Here is a 27847-nt window from a genome sequence, read left to right on the forward strand (position 1 = left end):
GGCCGCTCCCCCTGGGGCTGGACGTGGCCGGCGGCTCCGGGGGCCCCGCGTTGCGCCGCCCGCTGTCATGCAGGGCCCCGGGCGCCCCCGTAACCCTGGCGGTTTGTTTGCAGAGACGGCCCTGGAAGGAGGAGAAATGCAAGAGGAGGGAGAGTGAGAGGGGTAAGGAGCTCCCGGAGCTGCGTGAGTGACCCCCGCCCCTCGCCCCGGGGGCTCCCTCCAGCCGCACTGGGGGGGACAGGATGGGATGGGCGGCAGGTCCCAGCGTTGGGGGCTTGAAGTCTCTTGAGCTCCAGGGTGCGGGAGAGGGGATTCACCGCCTGGAAGGAGCTGAGGCGCAGGGTGCGTCCCCTGCCAGGCACCTGTTCCGACAGAGGCCGAGTCGGTTGGGGTGGAGGCTACGCATGTGTCAGGGAACGGCACCAAGGTTGTTCTAGCTCTGGTGTGCGGGTTTGGGATTCAGGACTTTGGCCGGCATGTTTGGGGTATTCCTGATGTGCGTCCAGATGTGCTTGTTCTAAAGAGGTAGCGGCGCTTGAACTTTTTGGTGCTCATGAGCTCCGTGGAGGCATTTTTGCATTTGATGTAATAGCCTGCGTGGCCTTCAGCGTCCTTAGTATTTTGCAGTAATTAAGCCTAAAAGCTCTCTGTTATTGAACAAAGATCTTGGGCAGACACAAAACGACGTTGTAAATCATTCCCAAGTGACATACTCGGGGCCTTTTGTCAACTGAAAACTCTACACCAAATAGAAAATAAAAGCTAGGTATCTGGTGAATAAAGAAAACCATATTAAAAGTCAACCTCTAAATACCTGCGTATCCAACCTTGATTGTGCCTTCCAGAAACACAGCCTCTACCTCACCGTATACTTGCACGTGCTTTTGTCTGTGTGTTTATGATTAAAGTGATGACCTGCACAGAAGTATAAGTCCAGCACGTTAAGTATGTGACTCTGTGAAGTACTCTGAGATCTGAACTCCAGATTCCTTGTCCCTTGTGAGTTCTCTGGTTCACTCGGTTGTTTATTTGGTGTATGTAAATTTGTGGTCTGTACATAGAAGGTGTTTTTGGTTTATATCAGGAGGGTACGTTGACATCTGTCTGATACTAGACTGGTGAATAGGAAGAAGGTCCCATCTCTCTCTGGCCTGTTTGTGGAAGCTGGGATGATGAAGGCACTGCAGTGGGAACGTGCTGTGGTACAGGGTTGAAGCTCCAGCCCATGTCTGGTAGTTATAGAGCAATTGGAAGGGTTACGTGCAGAGTTCTGGTAAAGTAAGTGTGAGCAGCGTTAAAGTGGGGGCTGCGAATAGGGGTGCATGTTTTCCAAACATCCTTTAGCCTAAAAGCGGGGTAGGGGAGGGACAGCCTGGGGGTATTAGGGCAGCAGTTTGGTGGAGGAATCTTATCTTTGTTTTCTCCCTCTGGAAGACTGGCTTGCTAGTGAGATTGCATGAAAGCTTCAGCTCTTACACCATTTCTCCTTTTCCTCCACGTTCTTATAACTTCATCACACTTCAGCCTTTCGAGCCAAAAGTTTTGAGGCGTGATATCTGCTCAAGCATGAAGATTTTTGAATGGGGAGGTGGATTCTAAGAGAGTTTAACAAAAACAACGTAGTCATCTTTTGAGCATTGATAAGAGCTTTATTTTGACTTGCACACTTTGTAAACTAAGCAAAGAAAAGTTAGGTGCTCTCTGAACTTCTGGTAGGGGACTAGACGGAGACAGGCAGCCGCTGAGTGCCCTCGCCTGTGCTAGCCTGGATTTTAGAATCTGGAAATGGAGTTGCCTTTCATACCTTGTACTCTTTAAATAGGAAAGCTGTTGTGAGATTTTTGTTTAAATTGGCATCTTTCTGTTTAACTCCTGAAGTTTGCAGTTGAATCCAGGGGAGTCTTGGATAATTACAAAGTTTATTTGGAAAATGCATCTGATTATTATATGAGACTTTTATGTTTTTACAGAATCAGGTTCACTTTGATGTGGAAGCTGAGCAAATAAAGGCTTACTTATTTTAAAAACAAAACCAACCAAACAAACAAAAACCCAAAACCCAAACTTGACATTCCAAACAGAAACCCCCTCTTGATTCAGGTGGTGCTCAATTGCCAAGAGTGCGTTATCTCTTCATGTGTGTCCCTCCTTTGGAAGAAAAAAGTCATGTAGTTAAGTGTTACATACATAGGGCCTTGCTGTGGGCACTGTAATTAATTTGGCTTGGAAAAGAAAGCAGAGGAAGGAAGGTAAGAGTCTCGCCCCATCAGATTCTGACTGAATCACAGCAATGTAAATCCAGAGTAATTCAGTCAAGCAGCTAGCAGCCTGACTGCAGGCCACCAATGCAAGGTGAATAATTCATCCTTAAGTGTGTTTATTGGTTGATTTGTTGTGAGTGAGTGAGGCAGGAATACTTGGCTTTGCTGTTGCATGAGCAATTCATAAAAACAAAATTATCAGGTAATTTGGTTCATTTAAATACTGCTTCTCTACATAGAGGAAAATTATCTTTGCATTTTGGCTCACATGCAGCAATTCCACATGTATTTATTCTGCCCTAATATACTTCTGGAAAGTAAGTGTTTTCATGCTACTCGGGGCATGCTCCTCAGCTTAACTGATCATTGAGATAGGCCCTTCAGAAACAATATTTACTCGCTGATTAGACTGCTGCCACATCATAACAGAAACAGGAGTGGGACAATTTGCAGGTAGCTGCATGAGAAACCTATAGCGCTTGCTTTCTCTAAGCAGCTTGCTCTGCCAGATGTTCTCTGAGCATAGTTTTTACCAGATGTATTTTACCTACCAGTTTTGCCATATTTGTTCAGGAATGGGTGCATATTCCGCTTCAGGAAATATTCTTTTGTGGTTTTCTTTAGTTTTTGCATAGCGTTTTCACAAGTGTAACAAACTTTGTCCACTAATGCTATTACGCAGAGGAATGTAAGGATTAGAATGGAAAGGGCTTCTTCAGCCGGGTGTGCCTAAAGAGATTACGCCTCTGTCTTCAGAGGGCTATCTTTTGGTGTCTAACTGGTCCTCTGACTGCATGGAGATTTGAGATCGAGCAGTGGGCACTTGGCTGGGGACAGAGTCCTACAGAATCTTGTCCCAAAGACGGGAATGAAATGGGCAATAGAGAGCCGTGACATGATCTCACTTGGAAATAGGGTATCTCAGGAGCAGGGTAGTCAGGTTGTTTTCCCGCTGCCTAGTCTCGTTGGATGAGAGAGGAGGATCTTGTCTGTCAGGAATATTGAGTGATATTTCCGGGTTTCTTCCGAGAGTGGGGCTGGGGTGGTCAGAGCAGTGGGCAGCAGGAAGTTAGGAGCCCTAAGTTTGACTTCTTGGTCTGCTGTGGCTGTCTGTTATCTTGGGCAAGTCTATTTCCCTCTTTCTGCCTGTCTTTCTTCCTGTGTAACACAATGCTAATGTCCCCTTGCTGCATCTGGGTTCTTAGTGTCGAGCTGGGGTGGAGGGACAGGCAGGGTCCAACATTTTCACTGCTTCTGGGGTCAGACTGTCTGTGACAGTGAAAAACAGTTTTCAGCTGTATTTGCCTGGTTGCAGATGCACAGACTTCATCATTTATGCCATGTACTTGGGTGGATGATAATTGGGGAATTTTGGAGGTGTTCTGGGTTTGTAGTCAGTCCTTTTTTTTTTTTTGCATGGAGGACTATTGGGCAAGAGGCGTTTGAGACGGACCCAAGCCTGTGGGAATAGCAGACACCTTTTTCCCCTGAAAATAATGTTTGGATTTGGGCGGATAGCTCAAAAGTGGGGAGAAGTTGCTCAAGTAAGAAAGGGGAGATTAAGGAACTGTCACAGTGTTAGACTGAGTCAGTTCCATGTTGGAGTCTCTTTGGGTTTAATGTTCTTTTTGTGTGTGTGTGTCTGTCTGTCTGTCTTCCTTCTCCATTCCTCTTCCCTTCCCCTTCCTCTTCCCCCCTGTGCCCAGCTAGGATGGAAGAATCTCATTTCAACTCCTCCCCGTACTTCTGGCCAGCAGTGCCCACCGTCTCGGGACAGGTAAGATCTTTGTCTTCCAACCTATTATGCTGGTCTTGCTTCCTGTTAGAAGTTCATGCATGATAAGTGTTTCTGTTGCATTTCTTGCTCAGCCAACTGCTGGGAGAAGCTGTGCCAGGGTATTCTAAAAGCTGTTCTTCCCACCCGTTTAGATTGAGAACACCATGTTTATTAACAAGATGAAGGAGCAGCTATTGCCCACAGAGAAGGGCTGCAGCCTGGCTCCCCCCCACTACCCTGCCTTGCTGACAGTACCCACTTCTGTGGCTCTACCCACTGGTATCTCCATGGACTCAGACACCAAGCCAGAGCAGCTGACACCACACAGCCAAGCCCCTGTGACTCAGAACATCACTGTGGTACCAGTGCAGTCTGCTGGGCTCATGACAGCAGGTAGGGGACTCCAAAGACTTGGGCAACTTATGAAGGAGACTCCGGGATGGTGGGGCGGAGGGTCCTGGCGAATCCTTTTCAGGCTGTAGGTTATTCCTAGCCTTACTGATGGTGTGGACTGCCCTGGCGTGGTTTCACTGTGAATCTTTAGGCATTCCATACGTCCACCCTCTCTACGGAAGTTTGGCTTCTAGCAGTGGAGACTGGGAACGTGTAGGCTACTCTTCTGTTTGGGTTGTAGTCAAAAGTAGGTGTATAAAGCTCAATTCTGTGGGATAAGGAGGTTGGACGTAATTAGAGATGTAATAACTGACTTCCTCCATCTTTCTTTCTTTGCAGGTCCTGGTCTGGTGATAACTTCCCCATCAGGTTCCCTGGTGACCACAGCCTCCTCTGCCCAAACCTTTCCCATCTCAGCTCCCATGATTGTCTCTGCGCTACCCCCTGGCTCCCAGGCAGCCCTCCAGGTGGTTCCTGACCTGTCCAAGAAAGGGACAACCACCCTCTCCGAAGGTGGTGGGGGTGGTGGGGGTGGGGGAGTTGCCCCCAAACCACCCCGGGGCCGGAAGAAGAAACGATTGCAGGAGTCGGGGCTGCCAGAGATGAGTGACCCCTTTGTGCTGTCAAATGAGGATGATGAGGACCAGCACAAGGATGGCAAGACATACAGGTGGGGAGCGGCGTTAAACCTTGACTGTAACATTGCATGGGGATGGGGGTGTATTTAACCCTTCAGAGGGTTACATGGGGAAGAAGAGATCTCTGCCTTTTCCTGTAGAGTCCCTGAGTAGAGAAACTTTCAGCCGCAGAAAGAGTTGAGTTTTCTCTCTAATCAGGAGTGTTTGCAAGCTGGGGGGTTGACCCAAAACTAAGGATTTCCTTCTTAGTGGACAGCCTTGATTTCCTGAATATAGAGATGTTAATGTTACTAGGTTAGTTAATGACCAGGATGTTATGGGGCTGAACCATATCCTTGATGCCACAGCCGGGTAGTATGGCTGGTGTACTGCAGAATGCAGTACTGTCTGGTGCAAATGGAGCACTTCTGGTGTAGCGGAGCGCCCTAGTAATGTCCAGGTGCCCCGAATTAGGACTCCAGTCTGTCCAGTGTAAAGACTACAAACTGGAGGCACACAGAGCAGGAAGTGAACTGTGGTGATAGTGTCTGCTCCTGTGTGCATTGCCCCTTGTGATCTCCTATCTCAGCATTCCCAACAAAACAGGAAAAAAAAAAAGTATTTCTGAATTAGGTATAAGGGTATTTCTGAGCCCTAAGGGTATCAGATAAGAGGGGGGAGAGTTCTGAGCCCTGAGGTTGGGTTTCTGAGCTTGGAGGGATGTGGCTTGAGTTTACAAGTGAGTGGTGGGAAAGGGAGAGATTAACTAGGAGGGGATACTTAAACCAGAGGATAAGGAATGTGGGTGTTTTAGAAAAGTTGGGAACTGGACAGAGCAGGCAGGTGCTAGGGAGGAAATGTGATGGTCTGTCTGAGTTGGGAAGCAGGAGCACATATGGGTGATTTAGCGATAGGTGTTTCCGAGGGATGATTAAGATCAGTAAGAGGCAAAGTAGCCAGATGGAAACAGAATAGGAGATGGTCCCTAGCTCTTCTCACTTCCCTACTATGTGCCCATGATCCCATCTCAGTTTCCCTTTAACCATCCTAGACTCTCTTTTTTTTTTTGTACAGATTTAGTTATGTTTCTGGAATTAAGTCATAACAATATGAAGGCATCCACACAGAGTCAATGCATCCACCCCAGGCACTGTTTCATTTTTAACTGTAGCATTTAAAAAAAGTTTACATTTTTAAATCAATACAGTTAAATGGGTACAAAACCAGAGCTTGGATCAGCCTTTTTATTCTCTTACCTAATGTCCCAGTTCTTCCACTTTGAAAATATAATCAGCGTATGGTGAAGAGGGGTGGGAGTGTTAGGTAGCTTGCTATTTGTAATCCCACCATTTATTTTGGGCCTTAGCCACAATTCCACACTACTCAAGCTGCTTACAGTCTGGGTTGCTAATTAGGTTGTTAAATATGTATTTACAGGGGACACAATTGGCAGTGAACACTAGAATTAAAGCTGAACCAAAGCTTTAATTATAGCTCCTTGTTTACTTGTAAGTTTGGAAAAAAATGCCCAAGACCAGGTGGAGTGACTCAGCAGAAACTTTATGAACACGCATAGTCTGTGTAACAGCTCATGAAAAAGACTTTGCAGGAAAAAAACGAAGGAGTTTATATGTAGGAACATGTAATCAGGAAGATTTCCTGTCTTCGTGTTTAATCTGAGTGTGATATCTCTGCCTCTTCCTCCAGCCTCCATCCCAAGCAGGCCTTCCTCTGAGCAGAGCTAAAGTGCAAGATAGCTGAATTGAGATTTATTGAAGATCACCAAGGAGTACTTCTGCCCTCCTTGGTGTCTTCTCTTTGGCTGATACTTTCCATGTGCAAGTTTGGAACTAAAAATAATTGTTGAAAAAATAAAGGAAAATACTGTCTTCACTTGGAGCTGTGGGAGAGAAAACCTTTGTGAAATACAGTAAAATTGTTTCTCCATAATATACATATGAATAGACTTGCAAGTTAAAACTTTGAGGACTCCTGGGTTTCTTCTGCATTCTAGAGGATGATTTGGGTAGTTCCCGTTACTACAGTATGCAGACATATCCTAGCTAAATTAAGACTGTGGGTGAGGTTCATCTACTCCTGCTCCCTTCTGAGGCTGGAGGAGGAGTTGCTTGTGGTATTCATATGTCTACGTTTGTACGGTTTCACTGATTCTTATGATGATACACTGAGGACAATCTAGTCAGATGCCTGGAAGGAGTTGCACTATATTGAGCAATATGATTTTTTTTAAATACCTAATTCCCAAAACCTGGGATTATTTTGTCAAATTTAATTACTTTTTTGGTTTTAAGTTTCTTTTTTGAGTTCTGTGAGCTCTCTTGTCCTAAGTGCCTGGGCAGGTGGCTGATTTCCCTAATTCCTGACTCCTCCTATATTGGTGAAGACAGAGTAAGGCCTTGAATGGGCAGCACAGCAAGGCAGACTGGGAAGGAATTGGAGCACAAAGGTGATACTCGTATTGCAGCTCATCCCACTCTCTACTGAATCTAGAGATTCCCACTCCAGCAAATGGCAGCTGGTCTACTGCTGTATCATCTCTAGAAGTGAATTAGTAATCTGCTGTGAAAGTGGTGCAAGAATCTTTGTGACTAGGTTTTTCTTTGTAAGAAAAGGTGTGAGGCTTTTGCTAATGATGGTGTTGCTTCCAGATCTTGGACATCTAGCCTTAGGATTAGTCTGGCAGAGTCCTTCGTGCTTTGCTTTGTGCTATTAGAAGAATGCTTGCACCCGCAGGGGACAGTGTCTAACCCAGTGTTATGAAGCGTTTTCCTTCATGAGTAATGTCACTTCAGTCTTGTCTGGATTCATTGTCAGCTCTTCGTAAATCTTCCCTGTCATCTTTGTAGAATTTAATTTTTCTGTGGAAAATGAGATCGGTGTTGAGTCTTTCTAGTAAGATGCTGGCAGTGTGAAGCACATGGCTTCTTCTCAGTACTTTAAAAGGTGCTGAGGAAGAGTGCATGAGCATAGGTCCTGGAGACAGTAGTACTTTTTCTTACTACTGTTTTGGTCCCTACCTGTGCACTTTTGGAAGTTTGTGGTGTGATGTGATCAGTGGACAAGACTGATGAAGTGGTTCAGCCTATCTGGGCCAGGTCATCAGTTCTCTCTCTCTGACAAACAGTTCTCTAACTAGTTTCTTCTTTGCAAGAGGAAGAGAGCTCTTTATAGGCGTTGCTTGGTTCCAGTATTAAGTTTGTACAGGCTAGGGCGAATACTAGTTTATAGCCTGGAATGGTTTTGCAAGCTGTGCTTTGGAGCCTAGGGCACCAACAGAAAAGCTGTAGGCTTGAGAAGGGCCTTGCCATCATACTGTAACCAACAAGCTCTCTGTTCCCCACTGCTAGTTCTGAGTTTCCCTACTTTCACTAGGTTGTGGGAACAGCAGGGGGTTTGGGAGGCAATAAGCAGCTGAGAGACATAGGAAGCTTCTGAGGTAAGTCCAGGGTGAAAAAGTGCACAGAAGCCTTAGAAGGCTTAGCAAGAAGCAGAGCTGAGCTGTCAAGTGCGAAGAAGCTGGGTGGAGGCCCTCGTTAGTGAGGAAATTAGGGACACAAGGGGAGCCAGTGGTTTGAGTACAGCAGGTGGGTATGTTCTCAGACATGTCTCATTTTAAGCCTTTTTTTTCTGCCCTATACTGGATTTAGCATTGCTGTTCGGTGAACTTCCCATGGTTTTGAATAGAGTTGAAATCTGGTGGCTATGGCTTTTGTAAGCCACATATATCTGTGAAAATATGGTCAAATTTGGCCAAGCTGTAAGCTTGGAAAAAAATCTGTCAAGCATGCTCTGAGGTGCTTTATAGTTTGGTGGTTGAAACATGCGAAGATTATATCCTCTTTGACGTTTCTTGAGGCTTGCATGACTCCAGGCACTGACCAGACTGTCTGTCTCCACAGAAGAGAGAAATACACTCTAACCTCTCTCAGTTTCTATGTGAGGCTGGACTACATGTGTATTCTCTCTGCAGCAATAAGCATCTTCTAGACTAGCGCTGAAGGGCCAAGCATGCTTTTCCTTCAGTCACAACTGCTCCTTCTGCTTCAGAAGGGAATCTTTTTTGCTCAGTGTTGACAGTAACCTCCCCCCTCTGATGGGCACAAAGGCAAGGTGCGAGAAGACACTGCTTGGTTCAAATGTAGTAGGGACAAGAATGAGATATGGGCAGGGCCTGGAGCTGATTTTGTCCAGGAAGTCTGGAAACTTGGTAGAGCAGAGATGGGAAGTGAAAAGGAGTAGAGAGAAAAGACTAGAGCTTACAAACTAGGGAATGTAGCAGAGGATGTGATGGGGAGTCTATTTGCAAGGGAGAGAAGGCACAGAGATAAGCTATGAAGGACCAAAACTGAGGGGAGGAAGAAAGAGGCAGATCTGCTACGGGCTGGAAAATGAGGAGATACCTAGAATCAGCAGAACAGATGGGGACAAGAGCATGGGATGTGGACAGACAAATAGAAGCGTGGGGGAGAGAAGACAGATGTTAGGTAACTGGGAGAATGCAATAGGGAAGAGCCACTGCAGTAGAGGATAAGGAGGCTGGGGCATGTGGGTAAAGAGCTTGGGCCTGGGTCTTGGTGCAGGAGAGAGGGGATTGCAACAGGCTAGAAGGCTAAGCGCAAAGGGGGAATTAAGTTTGAAGTGTCAGGCAGAAAGTTTGACCACATTCCCTCCAAAGCCTAGAAATATTCAACCCAGTATTCCTAAATTTTGCCGTGTCTTTCATGTCAGCACAAGAATGTGACCTCCTCTGGCAAAGAACCTCATCCCCCTCTAAGGCTAGAAAAAGGTGACAAACTACCATTGCTATCATTTATCATCCTAGCTGCAGTGGCAGAGGTCTGTGCAGTGGATCTTAAGATTGCTGATGACCAACATGGGTGTCAGTATGATGCCACATGTTGGAATTTCTGTTTGCTTTTTTTAACAAGTAGTTCCGTGAGCAGCGGAACTAATGAAGCCTGGTTTCCAGCGGCTCTCTCCTGTGTGGATTCTCTGATGTCTAATCAAGGGTGAGCTTACTAGCCTTTCCCTCAGCAGGGGGCTCCAAGAGGGTCTCTGGTCTTTCCCCAGCGGCATATTTTTGAGACTTGTGGTGACTTTAAGATCCTTACCCCTTTTCCAGATTTGGTTGAAATTGGCTTATGATCTCAAAACTCTTAAGGAGGACAGGTGCACATGCACATCCATATATACACATGCAGATTGTACACATAAGCTTTGCTTTGTATATGAATGCTGTGCCTGGAGGTTAGAAAATGTCAGAATTAAGACTGACTGCATGCCTCAGGATATAATAAGGTAAAAACTTGCATTATGGTTAAGTTCTCTCCCTTCTGCTGAGATGTTGTAACTGTGTGCGTGTGCGCGCGCGCTCTCAGTTCATCATAGTGCCAGGCAGAAAGAATTAACAGTAAAGGTCCTGCAGTCATGAGTTTTAATTTTAGCACGTGTTACTTGCATGTCAATGGAATGAGTGTGTGCAAGGGAGTGAGGGGGGTAGTTACAGTTTCAACTGGGGAGAGAGAACTTCGAAACTATTCTGTTGCACATCTTATCTGATCACACCTTAATTTGGCCCTATTGAGTCAATGCACTTTGATACCATCCTTGATGATGTGATTATAGTCATTGTGTACATGATGGCCTGTCAGAGTCCTGCATGTTTACTTAGAGAACCTGAAAGGAGTGTTTTAAAAAAAGAAAAGTAAAATATATTGACATGGGGTTGCAGAATTGAGAAGGATGATTTTGGGGAGGCATTTGATTGCTAGTCTGAAGAATTGTAGATTACGCTTGCCTCTGCCACAGATTTGCTATGGTATCCTATAGCCATGTGATTCAGGCCTGCAGATAATCTTGCCTTGAAGCGTGTGCAAATATGAGTTAGGTCTAATCTTCAGTGTGTTTCCATTTGCCACAGGCTAAAAATGACCACAGACAGTTACCCTGAAATAATTAACGTTTGGTGTTCCCCAAACCGTAATCTCTTCTCAAGTATTGTTTAATAGTCCTCTGTTACATGTCAGTCTCTGTTTTGCTTTGCAGAAGCATTGCATCTTATAGCTGTAGCACAGAAATCTACAGGAGCTGTGATTTGAATGTATATAATATGAATTTTCCTTTAAAGGAAAAAAAGTGGTCACAGGTATCAGTTTGGCCACTCGGAACTAGTGGGTATGTCTGTCTTACTGTGTTTCACTCCCTTCCCTTAGAAAAAATAAAACAGGGACATTGCGGGGATAGATGAGTGCTTATGGAGCACTGATACTTGTGTGGTGGGTACAACAGATGAGTGATTCTGCTTCATGAGGTTGGAATTGCATGTGGTCGACAAGGCTTGAGGCTGAGAGGTGATGAAAAAAACTGCACACTTGCTTGTTAAGTATCTGTGCAACATAATAAGGATGCAGTTCTGTGGAAACAGTCAATAAGGTTGTATCAGAACGCACCTGCATTGCGGAGCCAAATTATGGTGACATAGATGACCTTAATTCTGGCATTTCCAAATTCGCTAGTGCTTTCTCATGAGCCTTTTGTATTCTTTTGATTTTAGCTTTTGCATGTTATCACTATACTAGGAAACCCCTTGTTAATGTTTTATTGTTTTGCTGGTCTTTTTGCTAATGGTGACTGATTTCAAAAATTGGTAGACAAGGTCTTAGGCCTGATGTTGTTCAATGATTTGGAGGTCAACAGAAAGTCGTGGCTGATAATTTACAGATAGAAGCAATGCTGGTGAATAGCTGAAAAAAAAATAGGGAAGCTTTATGTGGTTGTTAAACTGGAACTATTCAAGCAAAATGTATTTTAATACAGCCCAATGGAAGATTTAGCCTTTTGGATAATACTGTGTGACTTCTCCAGCAGTCAGGGAGTGAGGCCTAGGTGTTTGGACACAGTGGAAAACAGTATCAGACAGAAGTGTCCTGTTGGGTACTATTGAATGTCTTTAATCTAAAGATAAGGGATATGAGGAAACAGTATCCTGGAAAGCAATGACTGTGAAAAAGACTTTTAGGAATTAAGTGACATCATGTGAGCTCCCAGTGTGAGGCTGTGACAGAAGAGGGTGATTGCAATTGTTGAAAGCATAAAAGCTGGAGTCATTAAAAGAAGACAGGCAACTTGTGAAGCATGCTGAAATACCACAAGATCATGGGTTTGGTATTTTTAAAAGATCATCTGGAAAAATGGTGAGAGCATTTAAAAATACTTGCTGCCTTGCCACGAGAGTATGATTTTCTGTAGCCTTATCAAGCCACCAAGTGACTGAAGGACTGTGGAAATAAGCTGACTAAGATCTCTGAGTGTAGCTGATAGATTTGATAGTATGCATGCTAGTAGTGTAAATTGATAAATGGAAGCATAATGTTAACTTTTGTATAGGAGTTGATGCTGGGTGTAGAAGTGTGGAAGCAGAGGTACAATTCGTGTGCTTTCATTTGGCATCTTCATAGTCGCTGGCTTTATTTAGGTCTTATCCAAGTTTTCTAGCTGTGTTTCTTGGATGTCAGTTCTGTCTCCTTTCCCCTGCCTCTTACAAAATATTAGCAAGAAGATGTTTAACTTCAGCTTTAAAAAAAATAGGGGAATGCAAGGGTTAAATTAGCATTTATCATGAACTGTGCATCTGTTATTATGCTATGCTGGCATTAGTTACTTCATTAACTCTGCATTGCAAAGGCAGTACATTTCTTTCCTTGCTAAATGAACTGCTGACTCTGACAGCCTAAACTTACTGTTATCATCTAGTATAACTTCAGACCCTCCTGATATGATTTTTTTTTTTTTTAACTTGTGGTCTCACTTGTATTTGTAGCCTATCAGAAGGAGCAAGGGCTCAATTAACTTCGAAGACTAATCTCAGTAGATACTAGAAATTTGAATTCTCAAAGCCATGTAAAAGCGTACATAGTTTTCACAACTGTGATACTGATTAATTAAGCACTTGATTGAAAAATGCTGTTAATCCATGCTAGGCAATTTTACTATGAGCTGGTATTGCAGATGGTATTTTATCTCATAACAGCATCTGATGAATGAGGCGGAACATTCCATGAAAAGTGGAAAAAAATATGGCACTGTGTGCCACAGAGTTGTAGTCTAGTTGCTATAAGCATCATTTTGTTTATGAGTCATCATGATGACTTTCATATGGGAGCAGAATTAGAATGGTACATCCACCTTTCACTGGCATTTCATAATTTTTAAGGGTGTTTCTGTCTAACATGAACATTCTCTGAATGTCTCACTTTATTTCCCTGCAGATTCCCTATAAAAAGAAAGGATTATAAACATTGAAAGGGGTTACTTTTGATCTCTGGCATATGGCTGAGTACTAAGTTAACTATTTATATGAAGAGATACACCTCTGTGTTATTAAGAATATGTTCTCCTAGGCTGTCTAAATTTGCAGAGCCATAACAAGCAGCTGTAGGGATGTTGTGTCACACTGTCAATGGGAATGCTGCAGTCATTTCTGTTACTTGCTCTCAGAAAGAATACAGTGGAAGTAGTGGTAGTTAAGAAGCACAGTGGGGACAAAAGATTAAAACCAGATATTAAACAGAGGGGAGAAAAATCAATTATTTCATATAGCTTTTTGTTCATCCTTAGCAAGGAGCACTCCCAACTTTTCCTCTCCCCAGCCAGGAGAATTTCACTGAGGTAGAATACCTCAGTGAAATGCTGCTAGTGTCAGATGCAATGTTCTCATTATCCATATAGATTTAACATGTTTTTGAATCCATATTTGCCCACTAGAGGGCTGATTGCATCTTCCCCTTTAATATTTGATGTTGTCTGAGGCAGAATGCAAAGCCCTTAATTAAATGGATCATTTGTTCCCTTGAAAATGCCTGATACCACACACTACAAAACTCTCGGAAATGCAGCTTTCTGCTATATTCCAGGGCTTTTTTTAACTCATAAGGCTCATGAATTTGTTAATGCTACATAACATTCTTGCCCTCTCAGGGCTGATGCTGTTTAGATGATTGCAAAATGAGTCCTTGCAAGACTTTCTTTCTAAATGTTGTTTGAAAACCAATACTGGAATATCTATAGCTGCTAAATTCAGAGAAGAGGGGTTGGGGGGGGGGGCATGTTTTTGCTAACAGTCAGGTTTATCTTCCATTTTTATGCAAGTACCGAAGAGGTTTTGAAATACCTTCTTTATAATTTTATTTTGGAAATGGAAAAGGATGTTCAGTCTGTTTCTCTTCATTAAAGTTTATTCTAGGGAATTTCTGACCTGAAGGCAGATACCTGACAAAGCAAATAAGTAAAAGAAAGGATGCACAGAAGTTATGGGAAATAAAGTAGATGGCTTTATGGCACTACAGATTTAATGCATGGGACTATTTAGACTTGATGACATAGTAAAAGTTCATTAATTTTTCAGAACAGAATAGACTGTTTAAAATATACAGTCATGTGTACAGCACAGAAGAGATTAGTGCCCAGCATTGTATTTAAACTAGAGCAAAACTTTTAGAAAGGTATTTCTCTCAGGAAGGTAGCTGGATTCTCAAAATATCAATTGTAGGGGCCAAGTGATTGAGGCCATACTATAGCCTCCAAGCGTTGTTTCAAAGAGGCATTATTCTCGTGGTTGGAAAGATCCTATTTCCTCTTGGAATTTTTAACTTCTACTGTCACTTACTGTTTCTCATTATACCTTTCCTTGCTCATAAAACAAGCCCCTAGTAATTGATATTTTTCTCCCTATATAGATTTATATGGGTATTGACCAAGCTATCTTCTAAGCTTTTCTCCAAACCTAGATAGACTGGGCTCAGTGAACCTTTACTGCGAAGCCAATTTTCCACATGCCATCATTCTTTAAGTTTGCTGAACTTGTCTGAGTTTTTCAATAATTGTTGACTATGTGGACTTCAGAATTAGACATGCTGTTGCAAGAATAGTCACACCATTCCTGTTTACAGAAATGATACCTGCTATTCCCCTTTGTTTTGGTTAGCCATATTAGCACAGCATCGTACTGGGAGCTTGTTCTCAATTGAATGGTTCCTTATCAGCGGGCTGATATTGTGGAACAGAATTCAACTGAGAGTAATGGAAGTAAGCATCTGCTGAGAAGGAGCTTGATAAAAGTCATGCATGGGATTATGCTGTAATTGTTTGCATTAGCAGGGAACAGGACTTGGTGACTCAGAGGTATTTTTCAGTTCAATATTCACCTCAAAGTTCTTTCTAGTGTTGCTGCTTTCAAGGATACAATCCTCATCCTGTAAGTATGACTTGATACTGCAAAATGCATATGCTGTATTCAAGTCTAGCTTTAAACATTTCGGAAAGTCTGGAACAAACTGCACCAGTGTTTGGAGATAGTTGGGTTTATAAACTAAGAGCTACTTTTTTAAAAAGAGGATTCTGATGTTCCTTTTTATTCCTCATAGCTCTAATAGACCTAGGGATAAATAGCCAAATTGCTTCTGGTTGTTGATTCCGGAAGGGACTGGTGTGTGTGTGTGTGTGAGGGGGGATTTATGTAAGGATGTATTTAGCTTGTATGTTCTGTTAGGGTTTGCAATTAAAGTGGATTAAGAGAAAGATGAAGGTAGGAAACGTGAGAACAACTGTTAGAGATGATAATGAATGTAAAAGAATAATGATGGAGAGGAAAAAATGTTACGGCAAGTGTGTGGTAGAGTGCTTGCTAGAGAGGCATGGCTTCCAGTTAAATGGCTTAAAATCAAGCTGTGGCTTGGAAGGGCCTGTGGAAGTTAAGGTAGGTGCTGGATAAATATTGCCTACATTACATACGCTAATCATACTGCACACTTCATAAAACTTCTGGCTCCAGCGTAAATAGTCACAACAGTAGATGCAATGAAGTATCCTCCTGGGAGGAGACAGATATGGGGAAGAGCAGGATCAACTCTCTGTGGCTTGTAATACATGCAGAGACTTTCATCACTGACCAGTTTTGTAAACACTTGTAAAACTTGAGGAAATTCCCAGACAAAAACATAAGTCAACCTGCTGTGAATTCATGTTAGCCACCATTCTTCTGGGTGGCATTTTTTTCTCTCAAATGTGACCCTGGAAGTTCCAAGTGCAGGTTCAATTTTGTATTGTTTAATTGAAAAGTCCGCAAATGGAAAAACTAAATTCAGAGAAACCTTAACTCTGCCCCTTGGTTGGCACATATTTGGGGAAGAAAAAAAGAAAGACCAGTAACTTGGATGCAGCCTCTAACTCTGTCAAATTATCAACCACAAAAGCTTTTACCATCTTGAATTGTTAACAGTGCAAGCTTCTCTTAACAGCCTGGTGTCATGATGGAGGAACAGTTTTTAACAGCAGCATCCATAGCAGATAGATACCAACTGCTTCTTCCTGTTCGAAGAGTCTGCGTGTTATCAAATACGTTTCTGATCATTATGGGAACAGATGGGTCCAAACTCCTAGACAAAACATTTTGCATCACATCAGTAAGGTAGAAATGATGAAAGCCCATTAGACCAGTGAAATACCACATTTGATATCCAGAGTATCTTTGTGAGACCCACTAGGAAAGCAGCACTGTTGTTATTTTCAGCATTTTGTATTCTAAATACTCAAGTGTTTTTTCCAAAATCGGGAGCAGAGTTAGGTGGGTTTGGTCATAACTGACTTTGCAGTACATGGAATTAACTTTTATTATGAAGATGAACCTTAACCTGGGATTTCCAGGTTCTCCAACCTTTTTTTGACTGAAATAAATCATAGATGAACAAAGTGGGGTTTTGTCTGGGAATTGTTATTCCTGTCCCCTTCAGATTGCTGTTGAAAAATTTCCGAAGTGCTGCCCTGTCTCCCTTGTAAGCCTATTAACCTCTTTGATTCTTCCAAGACCTTTACTTGTCTGGCTGCAAGGTCTCATTTGGTCTCTTCTGCCAGTTCCTAGCTTAAGTTTGTCCCCCTGGGACTGGAGTATTCGCAGCCAAGCACAGTGTCCCAGGTGAAACCTCCCCAGAACCATATAGCGAGAAAACGTCCCTTCTTCACTCAGTGTGGAAGACCCCGTCCAGTTAGAGTTGATACATATTGGGGCTTGCCCCCGTGTGACACTGTCTCTTCCCCTCGCCCCGGTCCCAGGTGCCGGATGTGTTCGCTGACCTTCTACTCCAAGTCGGAGATGCAGATCCACTCCAAGTCCCACACGGAGACAAAGCCACACAAGTGTCCTCACTGCTCCAAGAGCTTCGCCAACAGCTCCTACCTGGCCCAGCACATTCGCATCCACTCAGGGGCCAAGCCCTACACGTGCAGCTACTGCCAGAAGGCCTTCCGCCAGCTCTCCCACCTGCAGCAGCACACACGGTAAGGGCCAGAGGAGGCTGGGGGCCCTCCGCATTGCATGTTGCCGTCATCCCAGCATGCTGTGAGCACCCTCAGTGGGCGACTGCCTGGGGAGACCTTGCTGTTTTCCGCAGGCTGGTCAGGTCTCGTACACGACAAACCGGCAGTAGTGGTATCCAACACATGAGACTTGTCACTTGCTGTGAGGGGCTGGGCGTGCACAGAGGTTAGCGCTGCTCACTCTAAGGGGCATCTGCAATGGAGTGACGCTTTCTGACAGAAGTAGGGCTGGTTGTGTCAGAGTGAGAGTAGAGTGGGTGTAGGAGGACTGTTCCCTGTCACCCCAGTGTAGTTCTGCCAAACATCTCAGTCCAGGCTTGCAGCCCCCCTGCTATTTCAGCCATAGGCTTTCCACACACAGCTCTGCCAATGCCCCTCAGTCCAAACTCTATAGTTCCTCTCTCTGGATCCTCTCCCGGTGCGGACAGACCATGGTCTCTTGAATCCAAGGGGAGCACGGTTTGAGACCGAGCGAGCTCATGCCATGTTTGGAGTTCCTCCGTGTAGCAGATAGAGTGGTGCTGTCCCACCCCCTTTGTGCCCTCATTCCATCAGCACTAGCCAGATGGCGGTCGTGTCCAACTGCTGCTGCTCCTCCTCCTCTTCGGCAGGATCCACTCCAAGCTCCACACGGCGATTGTCAAGCCGCACAAGTGTCCTCACTGCTCCAAGAGCTTCGCCAACACATCCTACCTGGCCCAGCACCTCCGCATCCACTCGGGGGCCAAGCCCTACACCTGCCGCTACTGCCAGAAGGCCTTCCGCCAGCTCTCCCACCTGCAGCAGCACACACGGTAAGGGCCAGAGGAGGCTGGGGGCCTGGCCCTGGCCCCCCCACGCTGCCGGCATGCACCTGTGGAGCACGCGCGCCAAGCATGCGGGGGGCGGGCGGGGAATGCGGCCGGCTGCACCCTCAGAAGGAGGTGACCCACCAGAGTGGACGGAGTGGAGGCTGCGCAGGAGACACTGACCACGTCAGGGCTGAGGGGGGCACGGGCGGTCCCTGGGGATCCTTGGTCTTGCACCGTGGGGGGCACAGAGAGAGAGCGATAGAGAGAGAGGCATTGGCTGTAGGGGATCCCAGCCTGGCACCACGGGGGTTGGACTGAGTGTGTGGAAGCTTCTGGCATTGCAGGGGGACAGGGACAGATGAACACTGTAGGTGATCTCAGCCTGATAATGTAAAGGGAAGAGTGTTGGAGTGTCTATCCTGAGAAGGAACAGAGCTACTTTCTTGGTACTGCAGAAGCAAGAGAACAGATTCCTCTTGGTCATATGGGACTCCTGAGCTTGGAGCAGGGAGCCTGGCCCTCCCAGACCCCTTCCCAACCCATTTTCAGGTGGCCCACATGGCGAGCTGGCCAGGCGTTCATAAGCTCTTGTTCCTCAGTCCTAGTCACTCTCTGAAATCTGCTTGACTGCTTATCTTCTCTAACTTCTAGCTGGACACAGGAGCTGGGCAGAGCTCTCTTTGTTCAGATAGAACAGCATCTGGAGGCAACATCATCCCCTTCCCTGCTCTCCTGAGTGGCTGTGAGATTTGATCACAGCATCAGGCCCTGGCAGTCTGCCCTGCCTGTCTGCTCACTGCCTCCCGTTTGTGCTCTTCCTCCTCAACAGTATCCACACCGGGGACCGACCCTACAAATGCGCTCACCCTGGGTGTGAAAAGGCTTTCACCCAGCTTTCCAACCTGCAGGTAAGGGGCTGGGCCTGTCCTGCTCACCAGTGGGGGTGGCAAGGGTGGCTGTCAGGTGGGAGGAGAGGCTACTTGCCTGTGGTGGAGGAGATGGAGAAATTGGGGCAGCTGGGAGGAGAGTGAAAGAATACAGAAAAGCCATTGAAGCCCTCAGCGGGGGAAAGATTCCTGGCTTTTGTGGCACTAGTGACCCAAAGAAGTCACATAAACAGTCACATCCTGTAAAATTGTAAACTTGACTTGAAAGCGGTGAGACCTTGGTAAAGTTCCTCCCATCTGTTCTGCAGAGTTTTCTAACTTAGCTGGGGCAAGACTTTTGCTAAATGTCACGCAGAATAAAATCTGGGTATCCGATTGTTTTTTTTTGTTTGTTCTACAATGAAACGGAGGGCATAAGAGTAAGGGTTTAGGGAAGCACAGGTGTTGTGTCCTGTTGCAGTATCCTGGAAGAGGGGAATTGTAGGGTGTGCCAAATGGCAAAGAGCTGTAAATGCCTGTGAGCAGTTAAAGCAGATCCTGGCCTGAAGGGCAGTGACAGATGTGGGGAGCAAATGTGTAGTGAGGCAGAAGAGGAGAGAAAAGGAAAAGACTTGAGAAAGAGTTGCGTGGAGACTGAGAAGATGCGGGTTGTGGAGAGTTAGGAGACACTGCTCTTCAAATGCCTAGTGTACCTTAGAAAAAACGGCATCTGTGGGGAAGATGTGGTGAGCTGGAGGGAGAAGCTCTGTCCCCTATGCTAGGAGACAGGCGTACCTCCCTCAGCGGGCGGGAGCCTGGGGAGCTTGGGGCCTGGCTGGAAGGGGGTGTCAGAGGTAAAACCTTCTCCAGTACTAATACTCACTTCCCTCCCTGCGCTTGCTTTCTCTTTCCTCTGCCCCGCTGCCGCCCCCCAGTCCCACAGACGGCAGCACAACAAAGACAAACCTTTCAAGTGCCACAACTGCCACCGTGCATACACGGATGCTGCCTCTTTGGAGGTACACCTGGCTACACACACGGTGAAACACGCCAAGGTCTACACCTGCTCCATCTGCAGCCGGGCCTACACCTCGGTGAGTGCTTGCCATCCTGGAGGGTAGCAGAAGTGGACACGCTTTCCAGGGAGTAGCTCCTCCAGATCCAACGGGAGCAGCCCCCTGAGCTGTCGTGTCCCTCCCCCTTGGCTTTGGCTTTTGCGAATGTCGTCCCCTACTCTCACGCCATTCTTCCCGTTGCAGGAGACGTACCTGATGAAGCACATGCGGAAACACAACATCCCTGACCCACAGCAGCAGGTGGTTCAGGCGCAAGCCCAGGCCTCTCAGCAGCAGCAGCACTTCCAGCCGCAGGGCGGGGGGGCAGCAGGGGGCCCTTCTGGAGACACTAACCAACCCAACCCTCCCCCCCAGTGCTCCTTTGACCTGACTCCTTACAAGACTTCAGAGCATCACAAGGACATCTGCCTCACTGTCAGCACCAGCGCCATCCAAGTGGAGCACCTCTCCAGCTCCTAGAGAGACCTCAACCCAGGGAGCAGAAAGCCTCTTGTGCATAGCCTGCGCCCAGGGGCACCGCTTGTGCAGCGGCCCTCCTCGTGCAACAGTCTCCAGCCTCTCCTCCTGCAACAGCCTCTTCTGGCTGTGTAACCCTGTTCATGGCAGCCCCTCGAACAACAGCCTGTCTCAAGGGGGTGCTCCTTCTGTGCAACAGCCTGCCTGGTAGGAGGATGCTTCCTTGTGCAAGAGCCCCTTTCCTGTGCTGGGATCACTTCTTCATGCAAGAGCCCCTCCTTTCAAACCCAAAGAAAGGCCCCCGTTTTGCCTTCTCTCTCACTGTAGGATGCATATGAAGGGGGGTTGCGTGTTGAGACATGCGTGGTGGATGGGATGGAGAGACGGTCCTTGTACGTACAGGGGCTCGGACACATGTTTTCAGCAGGCCACAGAAGAATGTGGCAGGGTTCACAGCTGGATGGGGTTCTTTGAGGATTTCCTTGAGTGTCTGAGAGAAATATCCATTCCTGTCCCTCCTGCTTGTGAAAGGGAGGAGGGGTCACTCGTCCCGCCCCAAGGACTGGATGGGAGAAACCTTCTCCCCAGTGGAAGGTGAGACCAGTGTGGGGGGAGAGGGTGAGGCATGTTCTCTGGGCCAGACAGGTGCCTGCACTGCCCGAGGGCTGTGGAGTATTGCACTCTTTCTCCTCCCCTGGTGGAGAGCAATAGAGAGGATTCTGTCTGAACTGGCTGCTGCCTCTCTCTCCTAGCTGTCTGAGCAGCACGATGGCCAAGGCCCCGTAGGAATGTGGGTTCCTGCTCATTGCTCTTCCTGCCCGTTGTGGATGATGTTCTAGCAGCTTGTACTCCTCCTCCTCTCCCTCCTGCTTCCCCCCCACCTCCTCAGAAAAGCCTGCAGGCATCAACAACAAACCAAAAAGCAACTGGAGGGAGGGTAAGAGACTGCCAAAATAATCATTGCCCTTTTCTCTACTCCCTTTCCTGAAAGGCGGAACGACAGCAGTTCTGACTCTCACACGCCTGTCCTGCCCCCAGTTTCCCAGAGGGGAGGAGGAGGAGGAATAGACCAGTCTTTTCAAGGAGCCAGCAGGAGGCAGGGAAAGGCTAGCTTCTCCTGCTCACCTCCCATCAGAGTGCTCTCCCAGGCTCCCTCTTGCCAAGACGGGCTGGACTCACATGGCAGTGGTGGCCTCTTCTGGACCCTGGTCATGGGAGAGAATCCCCAAAAGGTGGACAGTGGAGAGAAGGGGATGAAGATCCCCACAGAGAGACCAATCTAATGAGAAGGGGGAGCCAACAAGAATAAACTGAAGGCCCCTTGAATTTATATATATATATATATATAAATATCTATTCCCCACCCCTGGCCCGCTCTGTCCTTGCTGTAACTGTTTCTATCTCTGTGTTTATAAAACGCATTATCCTGGCGAATTTTTATTTTCAATCTTCGTTTGTTTTTCCCTTTCTCTTCGTCTTCAATTCTCCTTCCCTTTTTTTTTTTTATTGGTCCACATGACTACTAGTCTTGTGTGTCACTTGTTAGTTTCTTTGGATCATGGAGGCTGACTCGGAAGAGAATGAGAAGGCAAGGGAAAAAGCATGTGTTGTTGGGATTTAAAATCAATCACCCACCCAAAGCCTATAGAATCCTAGACTTCTGTATGAACAACCAATAGGGGCTTTTTTTTTTTTTAACCACCTTGTATAGAAATAAATTGGTGTAAAAGGCTCCTTGAAGGTGCTGCTGTGAGCACCCTGCCCCTGTGACGTGTGTTCCTTCCCCCTGTACCAGACCACTGCACGAGCATCTTGCTGCTGTGAGTCCCGAGCGGCTGTGCGGGTGGACGCGAGGGTAGCACATCCCTGCCTTTGGGCAGCCTTGTGGTTTGCACGAGGAAAGCGAGGAGCTCTGCCCTCTGTGCTTTGCACCTCTGGAGCCTGTGGCAGAAACCTTTTTCTCTGCATTTAGTCACCAGGATTGGCTGCGAACGGTTGGAGTGTTTTGTAGATCCATAGGTTAGGCTAGAAGAAGCTGTCTGATTTGACTCCTGCATTTCATAGGTGACATTTCAACCCATTTATCCTGTATTGAGCCCCAGGAACTAATGTGTATTTGGAGTGTGTGTTGACAAAATGCATTGGCTTGGTTTTGAGGCATTGGGACACACAGAATCCCTTCCATTGGTAGCCTGCTGCAAGGGCTTCATGTTCTCGCTGTTTAAATATTTAAGCCCGATTTCTCCTTTGGATCTGTTTGGCTTTGGCTTCCAGTTACTAGTTCTGGATACATCCATCCCACTGATTCAGAGACCCTTAGAGCACAGTGGGGCTTTTTCCCCTGGACTGGTATTTAAACACTGTAATATCCCTTCTCAGTCCACTTTTTGACAAATAGGTGGAACTCCTTAAACCTTCCACTGTAAGGGATTTCCTCCAGTCCATGAATTATTCTTGTCTTTTCTTTCTACATCTTGTCAAATTTTTCAGTATCTTGTAAAAATGTTCCTTTTGGAATTGAGTGTTCAAGCCCTGGTGCCATGGACAAGGTCCCCCTGCCCTTTGCCTTAAGTCTGCAGAGGATTGCGTTTGCCCTTTTCTCGCAGCATTATATGGGAGCTCACATTAGCTGCTTGTCTGGTGTGACCCCTAGATCATCCGAAGTCTCGGCTTTCCGTGCTAGTGTTTCCCCCTTTCTACAGGTATGGTCCGAGTTCTTATTTCCTAGATACTTAACGTGAGGCTGTATCGAAGTCCAGTTTGTGTGAATGGACCTGGCTTACTGATGGTCCAGGTTACTCGACGCTTTCCCAGGTTTGTCACCCACAAACTGTATCAGTTGTTATTTTTTACTTTTGGATCCAGGTTGAAAATGCTATATTGCATCTGACCTACACTGACGTGAAAAGCATCATTCAGTGCAACTTTTTATTAGCTTCTTGTTGAGACTTGCAGGTTAGGCATTTCTTAATCCTCTTAGTATGTGATTATGTACAGTAAATCTTTTTGACTTATGGTGCTAGGTCAATGCCTTACAAAAATTTAAGTATGTTGCACCTATGCAGTCCCCTTTGTTAAACCAAATGTATAATGATGTCATCTAAGAATGAGATTAAGGTTTGGGTTTTTTCTTTTTTCTACAAAATCTATATTTCGTAAAACCTTTGGATTATAGGTTTTATTTTTCATTCATTCATTCTTCATCTCAACAGCTTTTCCATAATTTTGACATTGAATCACTTCATTTGCCTTTTGGGAATACTGTCATGAATGTCTTAAGGTATTTCTCTAATATCCCAAGTTTAATTAAAATTGGAATCAATGGGCTAGAGAGCTTGTTAGTGAACTCTTTTAGGACTCCTGTTTCCTTGCTGACTTAAAAATATACATCCCTACTAGGTGTTGTCTGATTCCTACTTTGATACTAAGGTACTGGATAGAAGTTGCTATTTTTGTACGACTGCACATCCTGTTTCTTTCTGAATATGGAATTGGAAGTATTTCTTGACCGATTGCCCCTGCTCTGTGTCACTAGGATTTTCACCATTTTTATCTCGCATGGATCAGTACTGTTAGTAAGATTTCTTGTTTATTTTTTATTTAAAGAAAGGAATGAAAGATCCACAATCCCTTTCCTATTACCAGTAGTTTTGCTAACCACAAAGCTTTCCTTAACAATTTTCTCTGTTTTATAATGTCTAATTTATGTTGGTTGCTGTCTGGCCTTCCTCTTTTCTGTGTGTTATGTTTCAGGGTTTTTTTTAAATTGTTTCTTCTTGCTCACAGACTTTCTCGCTGAACCCAGGATGAGCTTTTACCAAAAGTTATCCTCTTTCTTGATTGTGGAATTAGGGCTTTTTTGGCCACATAATAATTTTTTCTTACAGAAGAGTTTCATTCACATTTTTCTGCCTTAATTCTTTTTTCTCATGGACAACACAGTTTATAGTTTTGCTCACCTTGGAAATCAGCACAGATTCAGCACAGGTTTATTACTGCTTGTGGCTCTCCTCTGCATGTCCATAATCCATATGAACAGGACAAAATTGCCAGTTTCATAGAATCATAGAGCAGTTTGGGTTGGAAGGGACCTTTAAAGGTCATCTAGTCCAACCCCCCCTGCAATAAGCAGGGACATCTTCAACTAGATCAGGTTGCTCAGAGACCTGCTCAAGTTATTATCTTGTCTTGTATGCATCACCTTGAAGTCTGAAAAATTGACTTGTTTTGGGTGCAGTGTCGTGTATTAAGAAAGCTACAGTTTTAAAAGTTGGAAAGGTGTTTTGCCAACTGATTGAATTCCCTGGGGAATAGCTCACAAGTTAAAATTCTTTGCAGTGGTTTCTCATTTTATATGTTCAAGGTGCTTGAAATCGCCTTTCCTGGTCCCTGGTTTGATGTGTTGTTTTCTAACGTTTGCTATCCTTCCCCTTCTTGGCATCTGTTAACTCGCCTGGGGATCCATATGTATGTGTACAATTCCTGTGTTATCAGTTATTTCAAAGGTGTTATTGCTTGTGTTTGTGCACTTTACCACTGCTCCTATAGCTTTTACTGTCGCCCAGGAAGAAGCTAATGATTTTTTTAATAAGGGACTTTCCCATCAGGTTTCAGAAATGCCACTTTATTCCAGGTCTCTTTTTTTTTCCTCATCAATTAAAATTTCTTACTTCTCTGTTTACCCAGAGTCCTGTTGCTGGTGTAGAAATAATTGAAGATACCTTACTCTCATTATCTTTGTCACTTATTTGAGTTTGGATTAGGTCATCTTCTTTGGATTCCTGAGGCTGTTTAACATATTCAAGGTGCTTCAGGTGGTTTAAAAAGTATAGTTGCTACTTGTGGCATGCAAAATGTAACATCTATACAAAATTCTTCCCTCTTGAGATGAAGCCTCGGGTTCCACAGTCTGCAGCTTTTCAACTTGGTGCACTCAAGCCAACAACAGTTCAATTATTTAACTCCCACTCACAAGAGTGGAAGATTCTGTAACAAGATCCCATGGTCCTTCCTCTTCAGCTCCCTCAGTTCTTTGACCCTGCATTTTCTTTGTGATGCCAATCCATTTGTTTCTGTACGTCTGTACCCAAGAAGACTTGACAATGACTCTGGAGCTCTGTGTTAGGTTGCATCTTGTATCTTTGCTGGAAGGTGGTAGCACTTTTTCTTCTCATCCTTTACTGAATCGGTTGTCTGTTCTTAGCTGGATTTTGCAAATTATCGTTGCTTTAAAAGGAAACATCATGTAGGCTGGAAATCATTTAGAAAAGTCACCCACAAACAGTAACTGAATCTCAGCCGTGACTAATGATAGTATTGCTGGTCTATAATTCAGTTAAATCTTCAAGAAAGATTTAAGACTTTCATAATTTAAAGCCTTATGGTTAATTAACCACATCCGTTATTAGAGTTTTTTGTTGGTTATCACTGCCATTAAAACTGCCATTCTATTTTACTGCTTTTTTTTTTTAATCCATAGGGTCTTGTTATGCCTTTGTTCAGTACCTTAAAGTCTTCTGCTATAAGAAGTCTTTTTTTCTTTTGTAATGAATTACAGACCATGATCAAGTCACTGCATTCATCTTTCCAAACAGCTAAATTAAATTGAGCTGTTTTAGGTGTCTCACACTAAGGCTTGGCTACATCCTGTAGTACTTACCTACTGCCTTTCTTTTTCCTTTATGAATGACCAGGCTGTGTAGTGTTCAGTTATAAGTCTTGCTACATTAGGCCTAGACGGTTATCTTGAGCCACCAAACTTACATTGCCATAAAAGGATATGTAGTTCTTTTAATGAGGTCTTTTTCTTTAAATTAAAACAAATGGCATTATGTTTCTTTTCTTAGCTGAGTGCAACCCATATCAACTACACTGTGATTTTGCCAAATCAGTGTTAGGTTAACTGGCTTACAACAACCTGAATGATCCCTTTTACTTTTCCAATACTTTTTAAGTAAAAGTATTTGCTGGTCTTGTGGAACACATTCAGAGCTCTAAAGTTGTTTGGAAAAGAAAGCCCATTGCTTCCATCTGCTTGCCAGATAATTCTTTTAAAATTATTGATTGTGAGTTTCTAGCTATGCAACTTCTAGGATGTTTTATTTGATGGGTAGAACTAAACATCCTCCCAAATCTCACTGGCAATAGGTAATATTTCATTACTTCACACATGTCTACATCATCCAACTTTCTTCCTAATATAGAATATAATTATGAGATTCTGCCTGTCTTCTATATTTTTATTGATTATTTTATCATCTTTATATCAACTAAAGGATATATATCATGTTTAGGATTTTCTTCTAATATTTTGCAGGTAATGTACCCGAAAGCTGCCCAAGTTTACTAGTGCAGTTTCAGAACATAGAATGAAATTGCTCTGTACATTTCCTTAACTACAAGATAGGTACCTGTTCAATCGTCATTTCAGGTACAACAGATTAAATTTGTGTGCATGGTTTCTTGTTTCTGTATAGTAGAACACCAAAGTACTAGAGAGATGTAGTAACTTGGTCCAACAAACATTTCGATTTCATGTAGTGTCTATGTAATGAAAAAAAAAAACTGCAAGAAAAGAAATCATGACACCAAAGAACTAGAGTCTATGCCTAGTTTTGCTACTGAATTAGGATACGTTTTTGGAGTGTGGACACAGCTATAATTTGGGGCCTTTGGTGGCATCCTCTTTCACTTGTAAAGCTGATTAACCACCTTGGGGGCAAGTGCTGCAGATCAATTGTTTGATGTTTGTGAGAATGACATGTGGGTACATCCAGTCTTCCCTGAAGAGAAGGAAATGCAGAGCAGGGACCTCTGAACTGAGAATGTTAAAGAGTGAGAAGAGCTGAATGTGTACCTCTACAGCAAAAAGGGAACCAAACAAGACTCTGAAGTTGTAGGCCTCCTGCTGGGGTATGCATAAAGATCCCTCTCAAGCACGGGTCTTTACCTTGTGGTCCTTCAACATTTAAGAGGTCTGTAAGGTAACTGAAAAGCTAGAGGCTTAAATTTGGTATGCAGATGTTTACATTTCCAAGGGAAAATACACAGGCATCTGTAGATCAATAAAGGTTGAGAACCACTACTCTAGACTACTTCAGTAGGCTGTTTAGCTTCCCTTTGAGAGATGTGTAGGCCCTTCTGGGCAGTACACCCACCCATCAGTCAGGTCTTTCATGTAACTAGGAGGTATTTACCAGTTTAACTATAGGATGTAATTG

At 44.7% G+C, this 27847-nt stretch overlaps 1 protein-coding gene across 5 annotated transcripts; it reads left to right on the forward strand.

The window, feature by feature from the left end:
• The first annotated feature begins 93 nt into the window (after positions 1 to 93).
• Positions 94 to 23290, forward strand: ZNF384 (zinc finger protein 384). 5 transcript variants are annotated; one of them, XM_009328919.1, is made up of 9 exons: positions 94 to 162; positions 3968 to 4038; positions 4191 to 4431; positions 4771 to 5101; positions 17175 to 17399; positions 18050 to 18232; positions 19059 to 19137; positions 20031 to 20189; positions 20355 to 23290. In XM_009328919.1, exons 2-9 carry the CDS (start codon positions 3973 to 3975, stop codon positions 20628 to 20630), a joined length of 1560 nt encoding a protein of 519 aa, XP_009327194.1. In that variant the 5' UTR covers positions 94 to 162; positions 3968 to 3972; the 3' UTR covers positions 20631 to 23290. The 5 variants fall into 5 exon arrangements, with proteins under 5 accessions (XP_009327194.1, XP_009327202.1, XP_009327186.1 ...); XM_009328927.1 differs by having other exon boundaries at positions 143 to 162; positions 3972 to 4038; XM_009328911.1 differs by lacking the exon at positions 94 to 162 and adding an exon at positions 1107 to 1278 and having other exon boundaries at positions 3972 to 4038.
• Positions 23291 to 27847: the final 4557 nt, after the last annotated feature.

Source organism: Pygoscelis adeliae, unplaced genomic scaffold, assembly GCF_000699105.1.
Source record: "Pygoscelis adeliae isolate BGI_AS28 unplaced genomic scaffold, ASM69910v1 Scaffold120, whole genome shotgun sequence".
Taxonomy (NCBI): Eukaryota; Metazoa; Chordata; class Aves; order Sphenisciformes; family Spheniscidae; genus Pygoscelis; species Pygoscelis adeliae.